A 24,823-nucleotide genomic window follows, 5' to 3' on the forward strand; every position below is an offset into this window, starting at 1 on the left:
GAGTTCCAATAATCTCCCGGGAAAAGGGACCAATGCCCCCTTGCACTTATAGAACCCTTGATACCATTTTTGTATCTGATTTTCCCAGCAACCCCTTCAGTTATGTTTAATAGATGTTTTTGACTACCTTCTATATTCAAGGCCTTCTGCTGGGAGTACTGGGCTTTTCCTGTAGGACACATTGCAACTTCAAGTGTACAGACATTTTATCTTTTTTTATTATTTATTTATTTACTTATTTTGTAGAGATGGCATCTCGTTATGTTACCCAGGCCGGTCTTGAGCTTCTGGGCTCAAGTAACCCTCCTGCCTCAGCCTCCCAAAGTGCCAGAATTACAGGCATGAGCCACCGCACCCAGCCTAAAATTTTTGTGATTTTTTTTTGTTTTAATGTCTGTCTCCTCCACTAGACTGTAGACTCAAAGAAGGCAAGAATCATGTCTGTCTTCTTCCCTACTGAATCCTCAGCACCTAAACACAGTGCCTGGCAAACAGCAGTCACTCAATAGATAGTGACAGAAAAAATATATCCAACATGGTGAAACCCTGTCACTACTAAAAATACAAAAACTAGCTGGACGTGGTGGCGCATGCCAGTAGTCCCAGCTACTTAGGAGGATGAGGCAGGAGAATCACTTGAACCCAGAAGGCAGAGGTTGCAGTGATCCGAGATCACGCCACTGCACTCCAGCCTGGGCGACACAGTGAGACTCTGTCTGGAAAAAACAAACAAACAAACAAACAAACAAAAAAACGGTCTGAGACCTGGGAACAGTCTTCAGTTTTCCAAAGGCTATTACACAGAAGCAAGCCTCAGCCTGAAACATATGTTACTTGTTCAATATGTGTTACTTGAACTCAGTGAGTAGTAATGACAGGAAACGGTGCCAGGCTGTGTGCTAAGCACTTTATATTCATTCACTTATCTAATCCTCAGAACTACCCTAAGAAGTAGGTACTATTATAGTCCCACTTTTACAGATGGAGAAACTGGGGCATAGAGGTTCACCATCTTGTAAAGTGACAGAGCTGAGATGTGAACCCCAGCTATCTGGCTCTAAAGTCTATGCCCCTAACCTATATTACATTCTAGCAATGAATGCTCAAACTGAGCTCTAGAGAGATGTAACATTTTCCAAAGGTGTCACAGGAAGAGCATGGCAGAGCTGGGACTGGGAGCCAGGTCTTCCTTCTGTGCAATGTTTCTCCCGCTCTATGATAAGGTATCTGGCCACTGAGGCAGGTCCCTTGGGACTAGAGGCACAAAGAGGGATCTGAAGAGTCTATTAACAGATATCCGGTGCAGAAAAACAGCCCCAGTGGGCTAGGTGACTCAGCAGAAGACAAGAGGAGACAAAGGGTAACCACTAGGGCAGAAACAAGTGTGGCTGCCAAGTCCCTTTTCTTAAGCAGGGAAAGGTAGTGGGGTGCTTTTCGGAGGTCCTATTTGAGGCCCAAGATACTCTCTTCCTGCGCTGATTTATCAAGAGTGCCCCTCCCCCACAGCTAGAGCCACCCCAGGGCCATTTCTGCTTCATTACAATTGGGCACACGTGGAGAAAGGATACTACTGGGGAGATCAATTATATTGCCTGATCTGCAACCTGATGTGTGGGTAGGAAGTTGGGGCGGGGCAGTGGAGGAAAAGTTTGGTCAAGCCTGACAAAACCCCAGCAGCTAATCTCACTCCACAGTAAGAGATTATAGCAAAGCATCTATAATCAACTCAGCTTAAGAAGTTTTGACCTTCTGGTAAGGCTTCTTGCCACAACAGAACAGCACCATAACCATGGCCTTCTTCTCCCGACTGGATCTCCAGGAGGGCCTCCAAACCTTCTTTGTTTTGCAATGGATCCCAGTCTATATATTTTTAGGTGAGTGAACCCCAAGGGCTGGAGAGCACATGGGGAACAAACCGAAAAAGTGGCCAATCTCCAGATGAGGAGGGTTCCAAAGAGATCATCTGGGTGATCTCCACCCTCTGGGAAGGATCTGGCTGGCACAAAGGCCAGGAGTGAGGCTGCGGCTGTTCTGGTTTAAAGATTACTCCAGGCCAGGCACGGTGGCTCAGGCCTATAATCCCAGCACTTTGGGAGGCCAAGGCAGGTGGATCACCTGAGGTCAGGAGTTTGAGACCAGCCTGGCCAACATTGTGAAATCTCGTCTCTACTGAAAAAAAAAAAAAATACAAAAATTAGCCGGGCATGGTGGCATGCACTGGTAATCCCAGCTACTTGGGAGGCTGAGACAGGAGAATCACTTGAACCCGGGAGGTGGAGCTTGCAGTGAGCCAAGATCATGCCACTGCACTCCAGCCTGGGTGACAGAGCAAGACTCCGTCTCAAGATGAAAAAAAAAAAAAAATCACTCCAGTCTTCTCAGGAGCTGTCCCCTATGAACTAGCTGAAAAGAGTCATATTCAGGGACAGGGCACAAGTGGTGGTGCCTTACAGAGTTGGTGTTACTAGGTAGGTGTAGGGTGATTTTCTAGTCTATGGTTATGGTGAGAGAATTCTGGAAAATCTGAGGGCTGCCTGAGTGACATCTCAGACAGAATTTTGAGAAAGAGCCAGTTGTTCTGTGGACTCACAGCACAGAAGTCAACAATGGTGGGCCTCTCCCACCCAAGAAGGCTCTTATGAGGCAGCTTTTTTGTTGTTGTTGAGATGAAGTTTCACTCTTGTTGCCCAGGCTGGAGTGCAAACGGCAAACGGGCTGACAGCTCCAAGATTCTCCCTGCCAGAAACCAGGGATTTGGGGGTGGTCAATTACAGGTGCAAGCTTGAAAACTGGATGAGGAGAAATAATGTCATCCTGAAGGATGAGACAGGTAGGAGACAGCTGGTTCCAACCCATGGGAGGCTATATGACCCTTAGAGCAGAGGCTCTCAACCAGGGGCCTATAGACCAAAAATTCAGGGTGGATGGGGGTTACTTTGAATTGGGATGAATAAAACTGCCTCTTTCTTTCCACTAACCTCTAACTGAAATGTAGTATTTCCTTCAATGATGAATGTAGGCAATAAACCACGAAGTGTTAAGAGTACCTGTGAGTGTCAGTAACAGACATCACAGAGATTTGCATTTCATATTACAGTTGTTGCAGGCATCTCGAAATTTCATTTATGTTCACGACTACTTCAAAATTCCAGTAGTTATTGGCACTGCTGTTAGATCTGGTTATTTAATGCATACATCAAGAAGCACATATGTCACTATATTATATTGTGGGTAATATTTTGATAACTGAATTTTAATATAATGGGTTTCCTTTGTAAATCTGCGTATTTTATTTTGTGCATTTAAACATATTATTCAGAGAAAGGGTCCATGGCTTCACCAGACTGTCAGAGGGGTCCACAGCCTTCTCAAAATGCAGACTTGTTAAGCCTTATTAAAATCAAAACATGCTAAGCCTATTGATGGCTTGACTTTAGCTATATCGAGAGAAGAAAGTGATTTTGTTAGTAAACTTAGTTGTTTCTAGACTTTCATAGTTTCCTTTTGTTTTCCTTTGCATTTCCCCTAACTTCCTCAAAAAGACCCCTTTGATAAGTTCTGACCCTCAGCCAGGAAAGTGAGGAGCACAGGAATGTCCTAAGAGACTTGCTATTGGGGTGGCAGCAACCGTGTCAAATCCGGGTCCCAGAAAGAGTGGGCAGAGATGGGGCAGAGAGAGCAGGGGAAAGAGGTCAAGAGAGGATGAGCTATGTGAGCAGGTCCTTTTAGGTGTAGGGCCTCTCCCACCCAAGAATGCTCTTCTGAGGCAGCTTTTTTTTTTTTTTTTTTTTTTTTGAGATGGAGTTTCGCTCTTGTCGCCCAGGGTGGAGTGCAATGGCAGGATCTTGGCTGACTGCTACCTCCGCCTCCCGAGTTCAAGCGATTCTCCTGCTTCAGCTTCCCGAGTAGCCGGGACTACAGGTGTGTGCCACCACGCACAGCTAATTTTTGTATTTTTAGTAGAGACGGGGTATCGCCATGTTAGCCAAGCTGTTCTCAAACTGCTGACCTCAGGTGATCCGCCGACCTAGGCCTCCCAAAGTGCTGGCTGGGATTACCGGCATGAGCCACCGCGCCGGGCCAAGGCAGTGTTTCTAATTAAAATGTACTCATTTTTCTGCCAGAAAATGATACTTTCTCATATATATTTTTCTCTATTTCATTTCCCCTCTCAAACGACACTGTGTCCTGCTGGGTACAGGGTAGAGAGTGTATCAGACAACTGGATATGTGAGGGACCAAGAAGGTGAGGATTAGCCTCCAAGTAATGCTCCTTTACCCCCAAATCTCAATGGTTTCTAGTTGTCCCAGAAGAGCTGGGGCAGTGGAGTGGGGATGATACCTATGGGTCTTCAGTGGAAACACATAAGAATAAATGGGTCCAGGTGCAGTGGCTCACGCCTGTAATCCCAGCACTTTGGGAGGCCGAGGCGGGTGGATCACAAGATCAAGAGATCGAGACAATCTTGGCCAACATGGTGAAACCCCATCTCTACTAAAAATAGAAAAATTAGCTGGGTGTGGTGGCGCGTGCCTGTAGTCCTAGCTACTCGGGAGGCTGAGGAAGGAGAATCACTTGAACCCGAGAGGCAGAGGCTGCAGTGAGCCAAGACTGCGCCACTGCACTCCAGCCTGGTGACAGAGCAAGACTCTGTCTCAAACAAAAAAGGTAAAAAATAAAAAATAAAAATAAAAATAAAGAATAAACGGGATTTTTTTTCACCTTCATTTTTAAAAGTTATTTTTATTGTGGTACAATACCTAGAACATAAAATTTACCATTTTAACCATTTCTAAGTGTGCTCTAAGTACATGTCATTAAGTACATTCACAATGCATGGCCACCATCCATCTCCAGAATTTTATCTTCCCAAACTGAAACTCTGTATCCATTATACAATAACTCCCTAATTCCCCCTCCCTCCAGCCCCTGGCAACCACCATTCTGCTTTCTGTCTCTATGAATTTGCCTATTCTAGGTACCTCATATAATTGGAATTATTATTCCAGTGTTTTTCCTTTCATGATTGGCTTATTTTATTTAGTATAATGGCTTTAAGGCTCACCATGTGGTATCATGGGTCAGAATTTCTTTCCTTTGAAAGGCTGAGTTATACGGTGCCTTGTGTGGATATGCCACATATTGTTTTCCATTCATCTATTGATGGACATTTAGGTTGCCTTGACATTTTGGCTATTGTGAGTAATGTTGCTATGAATATAGATGTACAAACATCTCTTTGAGACTCTGCTTTCAATGCTTTTGATATATACCCAGAAATGGAATTCCTGGATCACACAGTAATTCTGTTTTTATTTTTATTTTTTGGAACTGCCATCCTGTTTCCCTCAATGGCTGCACAATTTCACATTCCCACCAACAGTGCACAAGAGTTTCAATTTCTCCACATCCTCACCTATACTTCTTATTTTCTGTTTTTTAAATAATAGCCATCCCAATGGGTGTGAGATGATCTCATTGTGGTTTTGCTTTACATTTCCCTGATGATCAGTAATGTTGAGCATCTTTTCATGTGCTTGTTGGCCATTTGATTTGACTTCTTTTAGACTGATTAGCTTTACCATTCCATTTGTCTTTCTCTTCTAGTTTAGGTGCTATACATCTTGTTTCTGTTCTTTTAGTGATTATGCTAGAAATTACAACACAAATCCTGGGTCTTGAAGGTTACCAAGGTAGCTTCAGTGTCCAACAGGGCGTGATGCCCACAGAGGTGCCTAAGACATTCAAATATGTTCAATCCAACAGTTATAGATTAAATACTAATGATATGATCTTGGGCTGTCCTTGCTGTGAGATCCTTGCAGCCTCCTTACTATCTAGTAACAGAGATAAACCAATCATTCATTCAATCATTGTCCGCATTTTATGTGCCAGTGCTGGACATATACACAGATCACTATAAGGTAAGACAGACTGTGGTGAGTGAAAGAGCCATGACAAAGTGATATTAGGGTATCAGAATAAGAAATTATTACATAAGTTGAACAGATCAGGGGAGACAGGAAAGGGAATCACCGTGGAATGGCAAACAGGACATGAGTTCTGGAGTTCATCAGACTTAGATGGCAATTAGCTATGTGACTCCAAACAAGTACTGCAATCCCTCTAAGTCTCAGTATCCCCATCCTCTCAGTCTGGTCCATGGGAAATGCTCCTACAGAAATGTCTGCCTTCCTCCCTTCCTTCCTCCTCTTCTTTCCCGCCTATCTTTCCTTCCTCCTTTTCTTTCTCGCCTTCTTTCCTTCCTTCCTTCTATCTTGCTCAGAGCCTCCCTCAGTGCTTGCCCTCCTTCCCAAATGATGTTCAGAATCATAGCTGATTACTGAGCATTACTGGAAGTAATGGGGAGGAAATAGAGAAAATGGAGGAAAGGCAGAGGGACAAGAAGGAAGGAGGAAGCAAGAAGAGAGGAATGAGAAAATGGCTTGGAGGAGATTTGGAACACAAATATTCATGTCCTTAAAATTAGGCTGTGGCTCTGACAGCCCCTCTGAGGGCCAGCTTTCATTCAGAGGATGGCTTTCCCTCATCTCTTCCGGGCTTGTATCACCATCCCCCTAAACTATCTCAATATCCTTTTTCCTGATCGTCTAACCTCTGATCTCCACCCTTTCCAATCTATTCCAGTGCTTACTTCTGGAGGTCTTTCAAAAGCATCTTTTTTTTTTTTGAGACGGAGTCTTACTCTGTTGCCCAGGCTGGAGTGCAGTGGGGCAATCTCGGCTCACTGCAACCTCTGCCTCCCGGGTTCAAGCAATTCACCTGCCTCAGCCTCCAGAGTAGCTGGGATTACAGGTGTGTGCCACCACACCCAGCTAATTTTTTTTTTTTTTTTTTTTTTTTGAGGCAGAGTCTCGCTGTGTCGCCCAGGCTGGAGTGCAGTGGCGCGATCTCTGCTCACTGCAAGCTCCGCCTCCCGGGCTCACGCCATTCTCCTGCCTCAGCCTCCCGAGTAGCTGGGACTACAGGTGCCCGCCACGATGCCCGGCTAAGTTTTTTGTATTTTTTAGTACAGATGGGGTTTCACCGTGTTAGCCAGGATGGTCTCGATCTCCTGACCTTGTGATCCGCCTGCCTCGGCCTCCCAAAGTGCTGGGATTACAGGCGTGAGCCACCGCGCCCGACCATTTTTTTTTGTATTTTTAGTAGAGACAGGGTTTTGCCACTTTGACCAGGCTGGTCTCGAACTCCTGACCTCAGGTGATCTGCCCTCCTCAGCCTCCCAAAGTGCTGGGATTACAGGCGTGAGCCACCGCCTCAAAAGCATATTTGATTACATCCCTCTCCTGCTCAAAAATAGTCAGTGGTTTCCCATTGCCTAAGTGATGATGTATAAAGGTATCAGACTGGGCATTCAAAGCCCTCCTCCACTCTCTGGTGTTAACCCCTTGCCAGCTCGTCCTCCTACTCTTCCCTACGTGATTGCCTTGCGTTCCAGGCAATCTATTCACTAAACAAACAGGAAATGTACTCTCCCACTCCTTCACCTCTGCTCCCACTACTCCCACTACTCCTGCCAGTGGAAAGATGGCATGATAGCTCTTCCTGGACTATCCAGGGACAGCGCCTCCTTTTAGATATTACTCAAGTCATATCTTCTCTGTAACATTTTCCAGACAACCCAAGACTATATCGCCTCTGAAAGTCTAGAGCGTTTTGTAAGAATGGCTGGGTAGCAGCCATTATATCTTTTGTGCCCCCTACCCAATAAGCTCCATGAGAACAGGAGCCCTTTCTTATCATTATCATATTTCATGCAAGACCAAGCTTGACACTAACTTGAAGGTCTTCCAGATTTCTTCTTCCTCAGCAGAAATCTTTAAATTCACTCTTATTCTTTTTTCTCTCCCTTGGACATCCTTTTTGGGTGTGTGGGCCTGCCCTCTTTCTCTGGTTTCTGGTACTGTAAAAAATAGAACAGGTTGGGTGCAGTGGCTCATGCCTGTAATCCAAATATTTTGGGAGGCCGAGGTGGGAGGATCACTCGAGCCTGGGAGTTTGAGACCAGCTTGGGCAACACAGTGAGACTCCATCTCTACAGAAAAAAAAAAATCAAAAAATTAGCCAGGCATGGTGGTGCATGCCTGTGGTCCTAGCTATTGTGCAGGCTGAAATGGGGGGCTCATTTGAGCCTAAGAGGTAAAGGTTAGAGTGAGTTGTGATCACGCTATTGCACTCTAGCCTGGGTGACAGAGTGAGATCCTGTCTCAAAATAAATAAATAAAAATAGAACATAGTCTTCAGACCAGTTCTGTCACTTACTTGCTATGAGACCTTATGCAAGTGAGTCTCTGTTATTTTCTATGTGACCTTGAGCAAGTAAGTCATTCACCCTGTACCATAATAGAAACAGCATAGTACCTGCCTCTCAAGACTGTTCCAGAGATCTTTGAGGTGAGAAAATCCTCAATACATGTTAATTTTCTTCCTTTTAACTACTGAAATTGACTACTTGGAGCCCAACCACCACACCTGATAAGATACTACCAACCTTGTCAATCTTGCCACTTGATCAAGAGAGGAGTGACAACCACTCCTCTGAGGCAGACACCTTAGACACTGACTTTATTGCATCTTCAGGAAGAATAATGATAACTAAAGCAGATACAGGCTTTTTCTTTTCTTATTTTCTTTCTTTTTTTTTGGAGACAGAGTCTTGCTCTGTCTCCCAGGCTGAGGCTGGAGTGCAGTGGTATGATCATAACTCACTGCAGCCTCAAACTCCTGGGTTCAAGCGATCCTCTTGCCTCGGCTTCCCGAGTATCTGGGACTACAAGTGTGCACCACCATGCCTGGTTAATTTTTAAATTTTTTTGTAGAGATGAGGTCTCACTATGTTGCCTGGGTTGGTGTCGAACTCCTGGACTCCAGGGATCCTCCTGCCCTGGCCTCCCAAAATGCTGGCATTACAGGAGTGAGCCACCATGCCTGGCCTAGACTTTGATGCATTCCCAGCATTCCCACATACCCCATCACGGCATCTTTCATTAATCCCCTTCCATCACCCCAGCATCAACTCAGCTGCGTTGGGCTGAAAAATTCTACCTCCTTGGTGACTTTCAAATTGGTATGTGAAATAGTAGCCTATTTCAGGTTCCCATTGGCTTTCATCTGAATGCCAAAACTCTTAGCTGATCTCTTTGCCTATAGTTTCTCTTGCTCTCACAGTTATTCCAGATTATCTTCCTAAAACAGACACGATCATGCTACTCTTCTGCTCTCTGCTTACTAACCTTTACTGGCTATTCATTTCCTTCAGCATCAGGCCTAATCTCTCCAGTTTCCTTCCCAGCTTCATCTCCTGTACCACGGCTTCCTTAGGCTGCCTGTGTTTTTGCAGGTAATGATGTTACTCCCAGGCCTTGGACTCTCCCATCTCCTGGCCTTTGTTCAGGCTCTTCTTTGTGCATGGAGGACCCTTCCTCCACCAATCCATCTGACAAAAATCCTACCTTTCCTCCAAAATTCAACTTTGAACCTTATCTTTCACAAGAAACCCAGAGCTTCTCCAAGACAGGAATTTTGTTTTCCACATGTATTAATGTGAGTTAATACACATGAGGTACTTAAAATAGTTATTGGCACATAATGAATGCTATCTACTTTTTTTCCTACAGCTTGGAGTAAAGATACATGATCTCTCTGATTCTTAGTTTCTTCATCTGTAAAACGAGATAATAAAATTATCCACCTATGAGGATTGCAAGAACATTAAATGAGATAATATACATTAAGTGCTGAACAGAGTGCTGTTTCACAACAAATGGTCAATACATGGTATCAAGGACCATGCTTGCATTATTTTCATCATTTCCATATTTACTCCTTTCACCCTCCCCTTTCCAGTTCCCAACCCTGTCCCCATGGCTTTTAACATAGAGGTTTCATATGAGGCAGGCTCATCAATGTTTACTGAATTATTAAATTACCTGTCACTCCTACAAGTTCTTATATTTATAGTTTATTTGGATCCAACAAGTAATCACAAAGCCACAGAAATTCCTCTTTGACAAACTACTCTTGTTTTTTTTGTTTGTTTGTTTTTTTGTTTGTTTTTTTGTTTTTTTGTTTTTTTGTTTTAATTTCTGAAGGCATTGAGCCAACTGACTAGATTAGGCAAGCATTGCCAACATTCAGATTTAGGTCATTGCCCCGAAACATGAAACATAATGTTTTCACCCATAAGAATTATAGGTTTTCACCTTACACTGGAAATAACTCGTTGCCTATATCCTAACACACATGCACACCTTATAACTTCAGATAGCCTTTCCTTGTTTGGAATAAGGTTTCTCTTCCTATTAACTTTCACCTGCAACTTGGAGAATTGTGAAATTGAACTTCTTCCTTTACTATAATTCAGTGTAATGAATATTTGTCATAAGCTATCTCTCTGTGTTTGGCACTGTGCTAAAGGCCAAACTTACTGTCTGATAGGGAGAGAGACAGACATATGAGGTACTAATTACACAATCAAACAAAATGAACCAGAACCAGAAAGAAGCACGAGTAATGTCTTGGGAGTGTGCAGAAGAGGGAGTCCTTAATTCTGACCAGGAGATGAGCAAAGATATCACAACGAAGTGTCATTTGAGCTAAACCTTAAAGCCTGAGAGAATTTTGATAAGCAGAAAGTTGAAAAGAGAGTAATAAAAATAAGGGAACAGTATCATCAAAGGCACAGAAATGTGAATTACATGGTGAGTTGAGGGAATGGGAAGTAGACAAAGGTGGTCGGGCCCGTTTCCCATACTTTAGCCATTTGTGTCCCATCTTCTGGCTCTTCCCACAGCTGTGTACCACCTATGCTATTATTACTTAACATACTTTTCCTTCAAATTAAGTCATCTCTGTAGCCTAAATTAATGTATTTTAACAGGAAATTTTATATCGCTACCATGAATTTGCTTTTATTCTCTATGCATTAAAATAACTTTTTATCCATACACCACCTTGGATCATCTAATGTCCCTACAGGGCATGGGAACACTAGGCTACGAAACACTTTGAGAAATACTAGGCTGCAGCATGAGGAATGTGAGTACGGGTACTGAGAGATGAGGCTAGGAAGATACATGGGGCTAGGCCAGTGAGGGCCTTGAATACCAAGCCAATGTGTTCAGACTTTATTCTGTCAGCAGTTGGAAAATATTGATGGTTTTGGAGGAAGCAAACAACATTATGTGATTGTGCTTTTTAAAAATTTCTGGCAGAGGTGTGGGAAATGGATTGGAGGGGAAGAAACCCATAGCTGAAGGGCACACAAAAGGCTGCAGTCCAGACTAGAAAAAAATCAAGTCCTGGACCATAGCAGTAGCAATGGGGACAGAGGCAGGAAGACGGATAGGAGAAGTTTTTTGTTTGTTTGTTTTTCTGTTTGGAAAGGGAAAGAAGTCAAAGATGGCCTAAAAATATTGAACCTATGACATTTATCTTGAGGCCTGAAAGATGAATAGGAACTAGCCAGACACAGAGCTGAAGAGAGAGTTTTCCAGGCAAAGGGGACGGCATGCAGAGAAGCCCTGAAGCTAGAGAGCACTTGAAGGAGCTGAAAAAAATAGCATGGTGGAATGCAAAGAACAAGGTGGTGGCCAGAGACTAGATCACCAAGATCTCCTAACCCTTCTAAGCCAGGGTTAGGAGACTGGACTTGATCCTAAGGGCCACAGGAAACCATATTTATTGTTGAATTGTTAAATTACCATATACTCCCACAGGTTCTTATATTTACAGTTAACTTAGATACAGTAAGTAATCATAAAGCCACAGATATGCCTCTTTGACAAACCAGCCATGTCCTTGGCTACATGCTATAGATTGATAGAGACAGACTTGCATTTAATGCACTGGCTGCATCATGGCTCAAATGGAAGCAGGCAGCCTATTTAGAAGACACTGGTAGTCATCCAGGTGAGAGATAATGGTGGCTTTTACCAAGTGGTAGCATGGAGGTGGGAAATAGAATAATTTGAAAGATATCTGGAAGGCAGAACTGGCAAGAATTGGTAAATGACTAAAGGGAAGTAACAGCTAGAGCTTAGTGGTTAAGGGTACAGTCTCTGGAGTAAGACAATCTTGGTTTTCAGCCCTGGCCACTCACCTGCTAGCTGTCTAATCTTGGAACAATGTAACCACTCTGAACCTCAGGTCCTCATCCACAAAATGATAATGATTACTGTTCTCATGGGGTCTTTATGAAGATTAAATAAACTATGCCATGTGAAACAGTTTTACATGATAAGTGTACTATATATTGGCTATTAATCTATGGGCTAAGTGAGCAAGTGAGAGGAATCAGAGATGATTTGAAGAAAGGACCCACTTAGGTCATATTGGTACCATTTTTAACTTAAGCTAGTAATCATTAGCAATTTGAGGCTGTACAGGTTTAACTTTTTTTAAAGTCAGGATCAGGGATAAAGAGTGACATTATGTAATGATAAATGGGCTGATTCACCAAGAAAACAACTATCCTAAATGTGCATGCATCAAATGATAGAACTGCAAAATATATGATGCAAAAACTGATGGTGCTGAAAAGAAAAATAGACAAATTATCAATTATATTTGGAGACCTCCTTGACAACTACAATCAATCAAAACTCACCTAACATGAAATAAATAACCCATCACTATAATCTTAATTTTAGAAGGTTAAAAACCTTCCAAAAAGAGATTTTTAGACCCAGATGGTTTCAACAGAAAATTCTACAAACATTTTACAGAAAAAATATCACGAATTCTATGCAATCTCTGCAAGAAAGCTTAAGAGAAAGGAACATTTCCCAACTCATTTACGAGGCCACATCCTGATACCAAAATCAGACAAAGATAGTACAAAAAAGGAAAAGAAAACTACAGACTAAGATCCCTCATATATATAAATGAAAAAAGCAACAAAACATTAACAAATTGAATCCAGCAATACATTACAAAGAGTAATGCACCATGACCATGTGGCCTTTATCCAGGAAGGCAAGTGTAAATATTTGAAAATAAATCAATGTAAACTACCATATTAACCATCTAAGCATGAAAAAACCCCATGTAATCATATCAATTGACAAACTTCAACATGTAATCATGATAAAATCTCTCAGCAAACTAGGAACAGAAGGGAACTTCCTCAACCTGATAAAGGGCATCTACAAAAAAAAAACCCTACAGTTAACGTCACACTTGATCATGAAAGATGAAATGTTTTCTCCCTAAGATTAGAAACAAAGCAAGGATGTCCACTCTCACCACTTGTATTCAACGGTATGCTAAAAGCCCTAGCAAATGCAATATGGCAAAAAGAAAAAAGAAATAAATGCATACAGATCGGAAAAAATGAGAAATAAAACTGTCCTTACTTGTAGATGACATGATAGTATGTATGGAAAATCCCAAGGACTCTACTTTAAATAAAACAAAAACTTCCAAGAACTAACAAATGAGATTAGCCAGTCACAGGATACAAGATCATGCATAAAAATTAATCACATTTCTATATACTAGCAGAGAAGAATTGAAAATAGAAATTTAAAAAAAATACCATTTAAATACCTTCAAAAATAAAATGTTTGGGAATAAATCTAGTAAACCATACAGGATTCATAGGCTAAAAACTGTAAAATGCTGATGAATAAAATAAAAGATCTAAATAATTAGAGACATACCATGTTCACAGATTGGAAGATTCAACACAGTAAAGATGCCAATTCTCCCCAGATTGATCTATAAGTATAATGCAATTCAAGTAAAAATCACAGTCAGGCTATATTAGGTAATAGTTTTGCATAAATACTAAATTTCCCAAATTCGGTAATAGCATTGTGGGTGCTATAAGGGAAGAGAATATAGTTTTTCTTGCAAAATACATGCTAAAAACTATTTAGAAGCAAAAGGTTGTAATCTCTGTGATGTATTCTCAAATACAAACATATATGTATATACTTACATTTTTACATTTGAAGATAAATCAAATGTAAAATGTTGACAATGGGTAGATGTAGATGAAGATTAAACAAGACTTTATTAAAATAATCTTGTTTTTTCAAAATAAAAAGTTTAATTAAAAAACCTCCATCAAGAGATTTTGTAGAAATAAATAAGCTGATTCAAAAATTTATATAGAAAAACAAAGAAACTACAAATAATTAAAACAATTTTGAGAACGAATAAAGTTAAAGTAATTATACCATCTGATTTTGAGACTTAGCATAAGACTAGAGCAATCAAGACAGTGATGTATTTGTGAAGGAATAGATATATTGATCCACAGAACAGAAAAGAGTCAAGAAATAAACACATGAACATGGTCAATTGATTTTTGACAAAGATGAAAAAGCAATTCCGTGGAGGATGAATAAGTCTTTTCAAGGAACGGTGTAGGAAAATCTGATGTCCATATGTGGCAAAATGAATCTTGACCCAAACTTCAGGCTCTATAAAAATTAACTCAAGTATGACATCAACAAGATGGTGAATGGGAAGTCCATCACATCTCTCCAGAGCAACAAGAATCTGGCAGCCATCCGTGGACCAAAGTACCTTTGTGGGAATTTTGGACCCAGGTAGGATGTTGCAAAACTCTAGTAGAGTCCAACACCAAGGAAAGCTGTTTTGAGAGGGCAGGCCCACACCCAGGCTTGTTGACTGTGGTGAAGGTTACAGACCTGGAAATAGCCTCATCCCCCTGTAAACTCAGCAACAATGCCATTTGGTCATGATTCTGCCACCAAAATCATCTTCCAAGGCATCCAGGAAGAGTCACAACCATCTGTGCCTCAAGCTACAGGACTGCCAATCTTGGTCCCAGCAGTATAATACCCTGAAGCAGCCTTATAACTCAGCTCTGGTCACACTCTGCTGTGGTATGGGAGCAATTATGCCTTCCCAGGGGCTTACTGGGAGTCATGCCTGTCTGTGCCATAGGAAGCAAGCTTGCTAACCTTGGTATCACAGCAGATCCTGAAACAGCCCCATAACTTGGGTCCAGCTCCATTCAACTGTACAGGGCAGTCCTGTCCACCCAGGAACCTGGCAGGAGGCACATCTGTCCATGCCCATGGAGGCAGGCCTGCAGGCCTCAGTCTTGGCTATAGACCTTGAGGCAGTTCTATGACTTGGTTCTAGCCCTTCTTAGCCACAGTCCCAGGCCTGTCCTGCCTGCCCAGGGACCCACCCAGTGACCTAGCAGAAGCCCCCCCCATAAACCTGCTGAAATCACTCTATAAAGACTGATTTGCTCCTTCAAATGCACAGAAACCAATGAAAGGCTATACAAATAACAAATAATCCAGCAAACATGACATCATCGAAGAAAACTAGTATAGTTCCAGTAACAGCCCAAATAAATGGAGATCTATTAAAGGCTTGACGAAGAATTCAAGATAATCATCCTGAAGTGCAGTGAGTTGTAAGAGAACACAGACAACTGAACAAAATCAGAAAAACAACACATAAATGGGATGAGAAGTTTAATAAAGAAATAAAAACCACAAAAAGGACCCAAACAGAAATCCTGGAGCTGATGTATACAATGACAGAACTGAAAACTAAAAGAAAGAGTTTCAATAGCAGACTTGATCATGCAGAAGAAAGAAATGGGTAACACAAAGATAGGTAATTTGAAATTAGCCAATTAGAGAAACAAAAAAAGAAAAAAAAATGAAAATGAGTGAAGAAAGCATAAGGAACCTATGGGACACAATAAGCAAATGAATCTACTAATTATGGGTGTCCCATAATTTAGGAGAAGAAAAACAGAGAGAAAGAAACAGAAAGATTATTTCAAGAAATAATGGTTGGAAACTTCACAAATCCTAGGAAAGAAATGGACATCAAGATTCATGAAGCTCAGAGGATCCCAAGCAAGATCTACTCAAAGAAGAATATCCTGAAGCACATTATAATCAAATTGTCAAAAGTCAAAGACAAAAGAGAATATTGAAAGCATTAAGAGAAAAGAGTCTCACTACATACAAGGGAACCTCATCAGCAAACTTCTCAGCAGAAATCTTGCAGGCCAGGAGGGAGTGGGATGATACATTCAAAGTGCTAAAAGATGAAAAAACTGCCAATGAAGAATACTATAACCAGCAAAGTGGTCATTCATAAATGAAGGAACAATAAAGACATTCTCAAAGCCAGGCATGGTGGCTCATGTCTGTAATCCCAGCATGTTGGGAGGCTGAGGTGGGAGGATTGCTTGAGGCCAGTTTGAGACCAGCTGGGGCAACATAGTGAGACTCTGTCTCTACAAAAATAGAAATAATAAAATTACCCAGGCATGGTGATGTCCAGCTACTTGGACTTCCAGCTACTTGGGAAGCTAAGGCAAGAAGATTGCTTGAGCCCAGGAGTTCAAACTTCAGTGAGCTATGAGCATGCCACTGCACTTCAGCATAGGTGACAAAATGAGACCCTATCTCTAACAACAAGAAAAAAAGACATTTCCAGACAAATAAAAGCTAAAGGATTTCATCACGACTAGACCTACCTTACAAGAAATGCTAAAGAAAGGTGTTTAAGTTGAAATGAAAGGATACTGAATAACAACATTAAAACATATAAAAATATGAAACTCACTGGTAAAGGTAAATATATCATCAAATCCAAAATACTCAGAATACTGCAATGGTAGTGTGTAAATCACTTTTAACTTTATATCTTTTTATATCATGTATCCATTAACAAATTATTGTAGCTGTAGTTATTTTTAGTACTTTTGTCACTTATCTCATGTTAGAGTTAAAAGTGGAAATCAAAAAGTATCTTGAGGCAAATGAAAATGGAAACACATCATACCAAAACTTATAGAATGCAGCAAAAACAGTTCTAAGGGGAAAGTTTATCATGATAAATACCTACATAAAGAAAAAAGGAATATCACAAATCAATAACCTAACTTTACATCCCATGAAACTAGAAAAAAAAGAATAAAATAACCCTAAGATAAACAAAAGTAACAAACCCTTAGCTAAACTAACCAAGGAAAAAAGAGACACAATATCAAATAAATAAAATCAGAAATAAAAGAGGAGACATTACACCTGATGACACAGAAATATAAAGGTCATAAAAGACTACCATGAACAATCATACGCCAACAAATTGGATAACCTAGAAGAAATGCATGTTTCTAGACACGTACAACCTACCAAGAATAAATTATGAAGGAAGAAAATCTAAACAGATCAATGACAAATGAAATTTAATCAATAATCAAAAACCTCCTAACAAAGAAAAGCCCAGGACCAGACAGTTTCCTAGGTGGTCAGTAGTTCAAGACCAGCTCGGCCAACATGGTGAGTTTGAGACCAGCCTGGCCAACATGCTGAAAATACAAAAATTAGCCAGGCATGGTGGCGTGCTCCTGTAGTCCCAGCTACTCGGGAGGCTGAGGCACGAGAATTGCTTGAACCAGGGAGCAGTGAGCCGAGATCGCGCCATTGCACTCCAGCCTGGGCAACAGAGTGAAAGTGTGTGTCAAAAGAAAAAAAAAAAAAGGATTAATGTCAATCCTTCTCCAATTCTTCCAGAAAACTGAAAAGGCAGGAGCACTTCCAAACTCCTTTTACAACGCAAGCACTACCCTGATACCAAAGCTAGGCAAGGATAGTCCCAGAAAAGAACATTATAGGCCCATATCCCTGATGAACATAGATGCAAAAAATCCTCAACAAAATACTAGCAAACCAAATTCAACAGCACATTAAAAGGAGCATACACCACGATCAAGTGGGATTTATCCCTGGGATGCAGGGGTGGTTCAACATGCATATGTCAATAAATGTAATATACCACATTAAGAGAAGAAGAATAAAAATCATAAGATCATCTCAATAGGTGCAGAAAAAGCATTTGACAAAATTTAACATCTTTCCATGATAAAAACTCTCAGCAAATTAGACATAGAAGGAATGGATCTCAACATAATAAAGGCCATATATGAAAAGTCCACAGCTAACATCACACACAATGGTGAAAAGCTGAAAGCTTTTCCTCTAAGATTAGAAACAAGGCAAGGGTGCTCATTCTGCCATTTCTATTCAACACAGTACTGGATGTCCTACCAAGAGCAATTACACAAGAAAAAGAAATAAAAGGCATCTAAATTGGAAAGAAAAAAGTTAAATTGTCTCTGTTAGCAGATGACATAATCTTATATAGAAAACCCTAAAGACTCCACCAAAAAATTGTTAGAACTAATAGATGAATTCAGTAAAGTGTCAGGATATAAAATGAACATACAAAAATCAGTTGCATTTCTATACACTGACAATAAACTATCCAAAAAAGAAATGAAGGAAAACAATTCAATTTACAATATCACTAAAAGGAATAAAATACTTAGGAATAAATTTAACCTAGGAGGTGAAAGATCTGTATACCAAAAACTGTAAGACATTGAAAAAAATCGAAGAAGACACAAATAAGTTGAAAGATATCCTGTGTTCATGGATTGGAAAAATTAACATTATTAACATGTCTATACTACTCAAAGTGAGCTACAGATCCAATACAATCCCTATGAAAATTCCAATGACATTTTTAAAAGAAACATAAAAAAATCCTAAAATTTGTATGAGACAACAAAAGACCCTGAATAGCCAAAGTAATCTTGAGAAAGAAAAACAAAGCTAGAGGCATCACACTTCCTGATTTCAAACTATATTACAAAGCCATAGTAATCAAAACACTATGGTACTGACATAAAAACAGACACAGAAACCAATGAAATAAGATAGATAGCCCAGAAATAATCCCATGCATTTATAGTCAACTAACCTTTGAAATGGGTCCCAAGAATACACAATGGGAAAAGGATAGTTTCTTCAATAAATGGTGTTGAACTAGACATCCTCATGCAAAATAATGAAACTAGACTCTTACCTTATGACATACACAAACATTAACTCGAAATGGATTAAAGACTTAAATGTAAGACCTGAAATCATTAAACTCCTAAAAGAAAATATAGGGAAAAAGCTCCTTGACATTGGCCTTGACAATGATTTTTTGGATATGACAACAAAAGCACAGGCAACAAAAGCAAAAATAAACAAGCAGGAGTACCTCAAACTAAAAATCTTCTGCCTAGCCAAGGAAACAATCAACAAAATGAAAAGGCAACCCACAGAATGGAAGAAAATATTTGCAAACCATATATCTTATAAGGGGTTAATCTCTAAAATATATAAAGAACTCATACCACTCAATAGAAAAAAATAAAATAACATAAACTTTTTAATAGGCAAAGGACTTGAATAGACATTTTTCCAAAGAAAACATACAAATAGCCAATGGGTATATGAAAAGGGGCTCAACATTATTAGTCATCAGGGAGCTGCAAATCAAAACCACAGTGAGATATCACCTTACACCTGTTAGGATAGCTATTATCAAAAAGACAAATGATAAGTTTTGGTGAGGATATAGATAAAAGGGAATCTTTGTACACTGTTGGTAGGAATGTAAATTGTTACAACCAGTATGGAAAATAGTGGGGAGTTTCCAACAGTAATGAAATTAGTGTCTTGAAGAAATATCTGCACCCCCATGTTCACTGCAGTATTATTCGTAATAGCCAAGATGTGGGATCGACCTAAGTGTCCACTGGCAGATGAATGAATAAAGAAAGTGTCACACACACACACACACACACACGAATATTATTCAGCCATAAAAAGGAGATCCTGCCATTTGCAATAACATGGATGAACCAGGAGGATACTATGCTAAGTGAAATAAGCTAGACACAGAAAGAAAAATACCATATGATCTCACTTAGAGCTGGATGTGGTGTCACATGTTTGTAATCCTAGCTACTCAGGAGGCTGAGGTGGGAGCATCACTTCAGCTCAGGAATTTGAGACCAGCTTGGGCAGCACAGAGAGAACCTGTCTCTAAATATATATATTTGTAAATAAATGTAAATTAAATTCATAGAAGCAGAGAATAGAATGGTGGTTGCCAGGAGCTGGGGCAGAGGGAAAATAAGGAAATATTTGTCAAAGGGTACAAAATTTCAGTTACAAAAAGAATAATTTCTGGGAATCTAAAGTATAGCAGCATTAATAATACTGTATTATATGCTTGAAATTTGCTGAGTGGATCTTAAGTATCCTCACCTCTAGCCACAAACACACACAAAGGGTAACTATGTATGGTGGTGAATGTGTTGATTAATTTGATTGTTGTAATCATCACACAATGTATACCTGTCTCAAATCATCACATTGTGCACATTGAATATACACCATTTTTATTTGTAAATTATACCTCCATAAAACTGGTAAAAATGAACTTGAAGTGTATTGTAGATCTAAATGTAAAAAAAGAAAACTGTAAAATGTTTAGTAGAAAACACAGGGGAGGCCAGGGGCAGTGGCTCACACCTGTAATCCCAGCACTTTGGGAGGCTAAGGCAGGAGGACCACTTGAGACCTGGAGTTTGAAACTAGCCAGGGCAACATAGCAAGACCCTGTCTCTACAAAAAAATACAAAATAAATTGGCTGGGTGTGGTGGCATGCTCCTGTAGTCCCAGCCACTCTGGAGGCTGAAGTGGGGGGATCGCTTGAGCCCAGGAAGCGGAGGTTGCAGTGAGTTGAGCCGAGATCACGCCATGGAACGCCAGTCTGGGTGACAGAGCCAGATCCTGTCTCAAAAAAAAAAAAAAAAAAAAAAAGAAAAAAGAAAGAAAGAAAGAAAAGAAAAGAAAATATAGGGGAAAAATCTTCATGACATGAGGTTAGACAAAGAGTTCTTTCAGTTTGACACCAAAAGCACAATCTATAAAAAAAAAATTAATAAGTTGGGCTTCATCAATATTAAAAGCTTTTGCTCTAAAAAGGACCCTGTTAACAAGAATGAAAAGATAGACACAGATTAGGAGAAAATGTTTGCAAATCACATATCAGACAAAAAAACTTATATCCAAAATGCATAAAGAACTACCGAAAGTCAACAGTAAGAAAACAACCCAATTGAAAAATGGGCAAAAGATTTGAATGGACACTTCACCAAAGAGGATATACAGAAAGCAGACAAGCACATGAAAAGCTGTTACACATCATTAGCTATTGGAGAAATGCAAGTTAAAATTATGATGAGCTACCAATGCGCATATACTAGTTTTTTTTCTTCTTTTTTTTTCTTTTCTTTTCCCCCAGTGCACATATATTAGAATGGCTTGGCCATCTTCACTACAAACTAAATTAGGAGCCTACCTATGTGAACTTCCTCTTTGATAACCCTCTCCAAGACGCCTCACTTGAACGTGAGAAGAGAAATTGGAACCATCTTCTGGTGTCAAGGCCATAATACCTAAGGGAGTGTCACACATACATAAATGCTTGTTCTTCATCATTCCTTCTTCAGATACCCTTGCTTTATGTCACGGAACTCTTTTTACATGAGACTTAGCTCTTCCACATTTGGCTTCTATTTCTCCTATGTCTTTAAATTCCACTTTTGTCACCGTGCACGACACTGATGACACTCGGGCTGGGTCTGGAAGCCTTGCTCTGAAAAAAACGTTCCTGGTCTCCTGCCGGGTCATATCTGCAGTTCCAATAGGTTCCACAAGGGGCATGGTGTTACCCAGGTAAGGGCTCTTAGGCCGCCTTTAGGACTGGTGGATGAATGAATCAGATAAAAGGCACACAACTAATCCGTCTATGCTTTTAAAATAACATCACATTTAAATAACACTATACATGCTGACTAAATAGTAATTATCAAGTTTACTACTGAAAAGAGAAAACATTTTCTTATTTATTTCGTTTTCAATTGGTCTACAGATATTTGTTGAACACCTACTGTGTGCCAAGCTCTCTTCTAAATACTGGGGAAACAAACAAAATTTATTTGAAACAAAATATAAAAGAAATGATACACTTAGCCTAACTTTAATTAGTGATTATTCTTATTTAACTTTATCTGAATTTCCTTCTGAAGCTTAACTGGCAAATTTACTCTCCTCTTTGATGAAGGGCATAGATAGCAAGGCTTTTTCTCCATGGCAGGCTTCCTATAAAACTCCTCCCACCACTCTTTCCTGTCTAATTTGAATGCTTACAACAACTATCTCGACCAGTGCTTATGAGGGCAATTCAGCCTATTACAAAGGTTTCTTCTACTCCATAACATGACTTTTTAAAGCACTGTCCACTCAGCCTTTTTCCTGCTATTTTCATTTATGTCCAAAATGCAAGAGACAAAGAACTGGTAGGTAACTCCCAAGTTTCTTCTTCCCTGAAACTTTTATCTGCTATGACATGGTACCAGTCAAAGAAGTCATTCCCTTAGTTAAGTCTTTTTTTATTCACCATATGTATACTTAGCCCCTCTTTCTCATGAATGCAGATTTTTTTAATGGAATTCATTCCCACTGCTGTAACATGTATCGTGTTTGCAGTTACAGCCTGCTATGGCCATTTGCTAACACAGACTTCCCCTTCTGAACCTTTGTGACACTTTTGAATGGAACAAAATGAACACAGTAAAGTGTTTTTTGTTGTTGTCGTTTTGTTTTTTGTTTTTTTGGTTTTTTAGAGATACTGTCTTGCTTTGTTGCCCAGGCTGGTCTCAAACTCCTAGGTTCAAGCTGTCCTCTCGCTTTGGCCTCCCAAATTGCTAAGATTATAGGAGTGAGCCACCGCACCTGGCCTAGTAGGGCAGTTTTGTTGTTGTTGTTGTTTGTTTTGTTTTGTTTTTTCAAGACGGAGTCTTGCTCTGTTGCCCAGGCTGGAGTGCAATGGCACGATCTCAGCTCACTGCAACCTCTACCTCCTGGGTTCAAGCGATTCTCCTGCCTCCACCTCCCGAGTAGCACTCCAATCATGTGCCACCATGCCCGACTAATTTTTTGTATCTTTAGTAGAGATGGGGTTTCACCGTGTTAGCCAAGATGGTCTCGATCTCCTGACCTCGTGATCTGCCTGCCTCGGCCTCCCAAAGTGGAGTGGTTTTTAATCCGTGTTTACTTTTCAGCATCAAACAGCCTGTACACTGCGGGTAACCTCCCTGCTGGAATATGCAGACTTATCAGTTCAGCACAGGAAAGAGGGTCAAGCTTTTAGAAAGAATTTCCAGAGGTCCCAGAATGGGGATTCAGCTACCAGCCCAATGTGCTCTTCTTCCCATTCACCAAGCCGTGCTGTCCTTTGACCCCAACTTCATGGTTCTGCTCTTTCTTCAATTGAGAGTTTGGCCATCAAGGAGACCCAGATCCAGGGGCTCAGAGGCCTGCCTAGACCACAGCAGAGACAAATGGAGGGCGAGGGGTTGGGGAAGAGGGGAGAAGGAGAGAAGAGTCCCACATCAGCCTAGCCCTGCTCCTGTAGTGTAGAGCAGAGGCCGGGGTTATGAGAAGTATACTAAAACTTGAAGGGAACTGAAAGGCTTGAACCCTTTGTGTCTCCCCAGGAGCTATTCCCATTCTCCTTATACCCTACTTTCTGCTATTCAGTAAGTTCTGGCCCTTGGCTGTGCTCTCCTTAGCCTGGCTCACCTATGATTGGAACACCCACAGTCAAGGTAAGAGACAGGGGCACAATGGTGGTCCTGTTTGGGCCAAGAATGGAAGGACAGGGAGAGGGAGGTGGAGGGAGAGGGGGAGAACTAAGGGTAGGGGAGAGGGGAAGGAAGGGGAGGGAGAAGGGAGAGCAAAGCTCAGCAGGGACAGAGGTCTCTACCAGGTAGCTCAGGAAGAATTATGAGGTTGAGGTCTATGGGCAGGTGCCCCCAGCTTCAGACTATTTTCCTGTCACCTTTCTGGTCGGCTCTAGAGGAGCAGGGGCTTCCTATGTCTTGGGGATTGGATTCAGGGACAGTACTTACAGTTCTGAGGTGTCAGAAGGAGGCCCCTCCTGTTACCTGAGGACTGCAGGCAGAACTCTCCTCCTCTGGGAGAGGTAGAGGGACTGCAATGCCCTGTGTACTCTTCCCTTCCCTTCTGTACCCACAGGTGGCAGGCGTTCAGCTTGGGTACGAAACTGGACCCTATGGAAGTATTTCCGAAATTACTTCCCAGTAAAGGTGACCACTCTTCCTCGGGGTGCCCTCAGTCCCTGTTGCCCAGACCCTTGCTCCCTACTCAGCTCCATGTTTTCAGAGGCTTTGGTGGTCAGCAGCGAAGGTCAGGGCCCCGAGTCATAATGCAAAGCAAGGGCCCAAGATGGATGGGCAGGTGGGGAAACAGGTGGATGGCAGCCTTTCCTTCACTGGCAAACCCAGGTCAGCCTCTCTGACCATCGTGAGCCCTGGCAATCCTATGACAATGATGACAACCTAGTGAACAGGGATTTGGGGCTCCCAGAGGGAAACATAGGCTACCTGCTGGGATTTTAGTCCACACGTGGTTTCTTCCTTCTTTGTAGCCAATGCTCTGACTCAATTTCCCTCTAACAGCTGGTGAAGACTCATGATCTTTCTCCCAAACACAACTACATCATTGCCAATCACCCCCATGGCATTCTCTCTTTTGGTGTTTTCATCAACTTTGCCACTGAGGCCACTGGCATTGCTCGGATTTTCCCATCCATCACTCCCTTTGTAGGGACCTTAGAAAGGATATTTTGGATCCCAATTGTGCGAGAATATGTGATGTCAATGGGTGAGTATAAGAAATAATTAACTCTATTTTTTTACCTACTTCAAAGGTGCAACCCCAATAAGTCCTGACAATCACTACCTACTTGAAGAGTACATGACAGAAAATAAGTCCAGGACACCCTGGGCCCGTAACAGGAGTATGTGGCTAAGCATTAGTTTCTGTCCAACATCTGGGGAGCAGGGTTTGATTGGG

At 41.1% G+C, this 24,823-nt stretch overlaps 1 protein-coding gene across 1 annotated transcript in view; it reads left to right on the plus strand.

The window, feature by feature from the left end:
- The first annotated feature begins 1,689 nt into the window (after positions 1-1,689).
- Positions 1,690-24,823, plus strand: part of DGAT2L6 (diacylglycerol O-acyltransferase 2 like 6) — a 28,184-nt gene continuing 5,050 nt past the window's right edge. Inside the window, exons 1-4 of the mRNA XM_004064324.4 lie at positions 1,690-1,874; positions 23,443-23,553; positions 23,984-24,054; positions 24,427-24,631. Coding sequence (XP_004064372.1) covers positions 1,790-1,874; positions 23,443-23,553; positions 23,984-24,054; positions 24,427-24,631 — 472 coding nt within the window. The 5' untranslated portion in view covers positions 1,690-1,789. The remainder of the gene's footprint in view (positions 1,875-23,442; positions 23,554-23,983; positions 24,055-24,426; positions 24,632-24,823) is intronic.

Source organism: Gorilla gorilla, chromosome X (genome assembly GCF_029281585.2).
Source record: "Gorilla gorilla gorilla isolate KB3781 chromosome X, NHGRI_mGorGor1-v2.1_pri, whole genome shotgun sequence".
Lineage (NCBI taxonomy): Eukaryota > Metazoa > Chordata > Mammalia > Primates > Hominidae > Gorilla > Gorilla gorilla.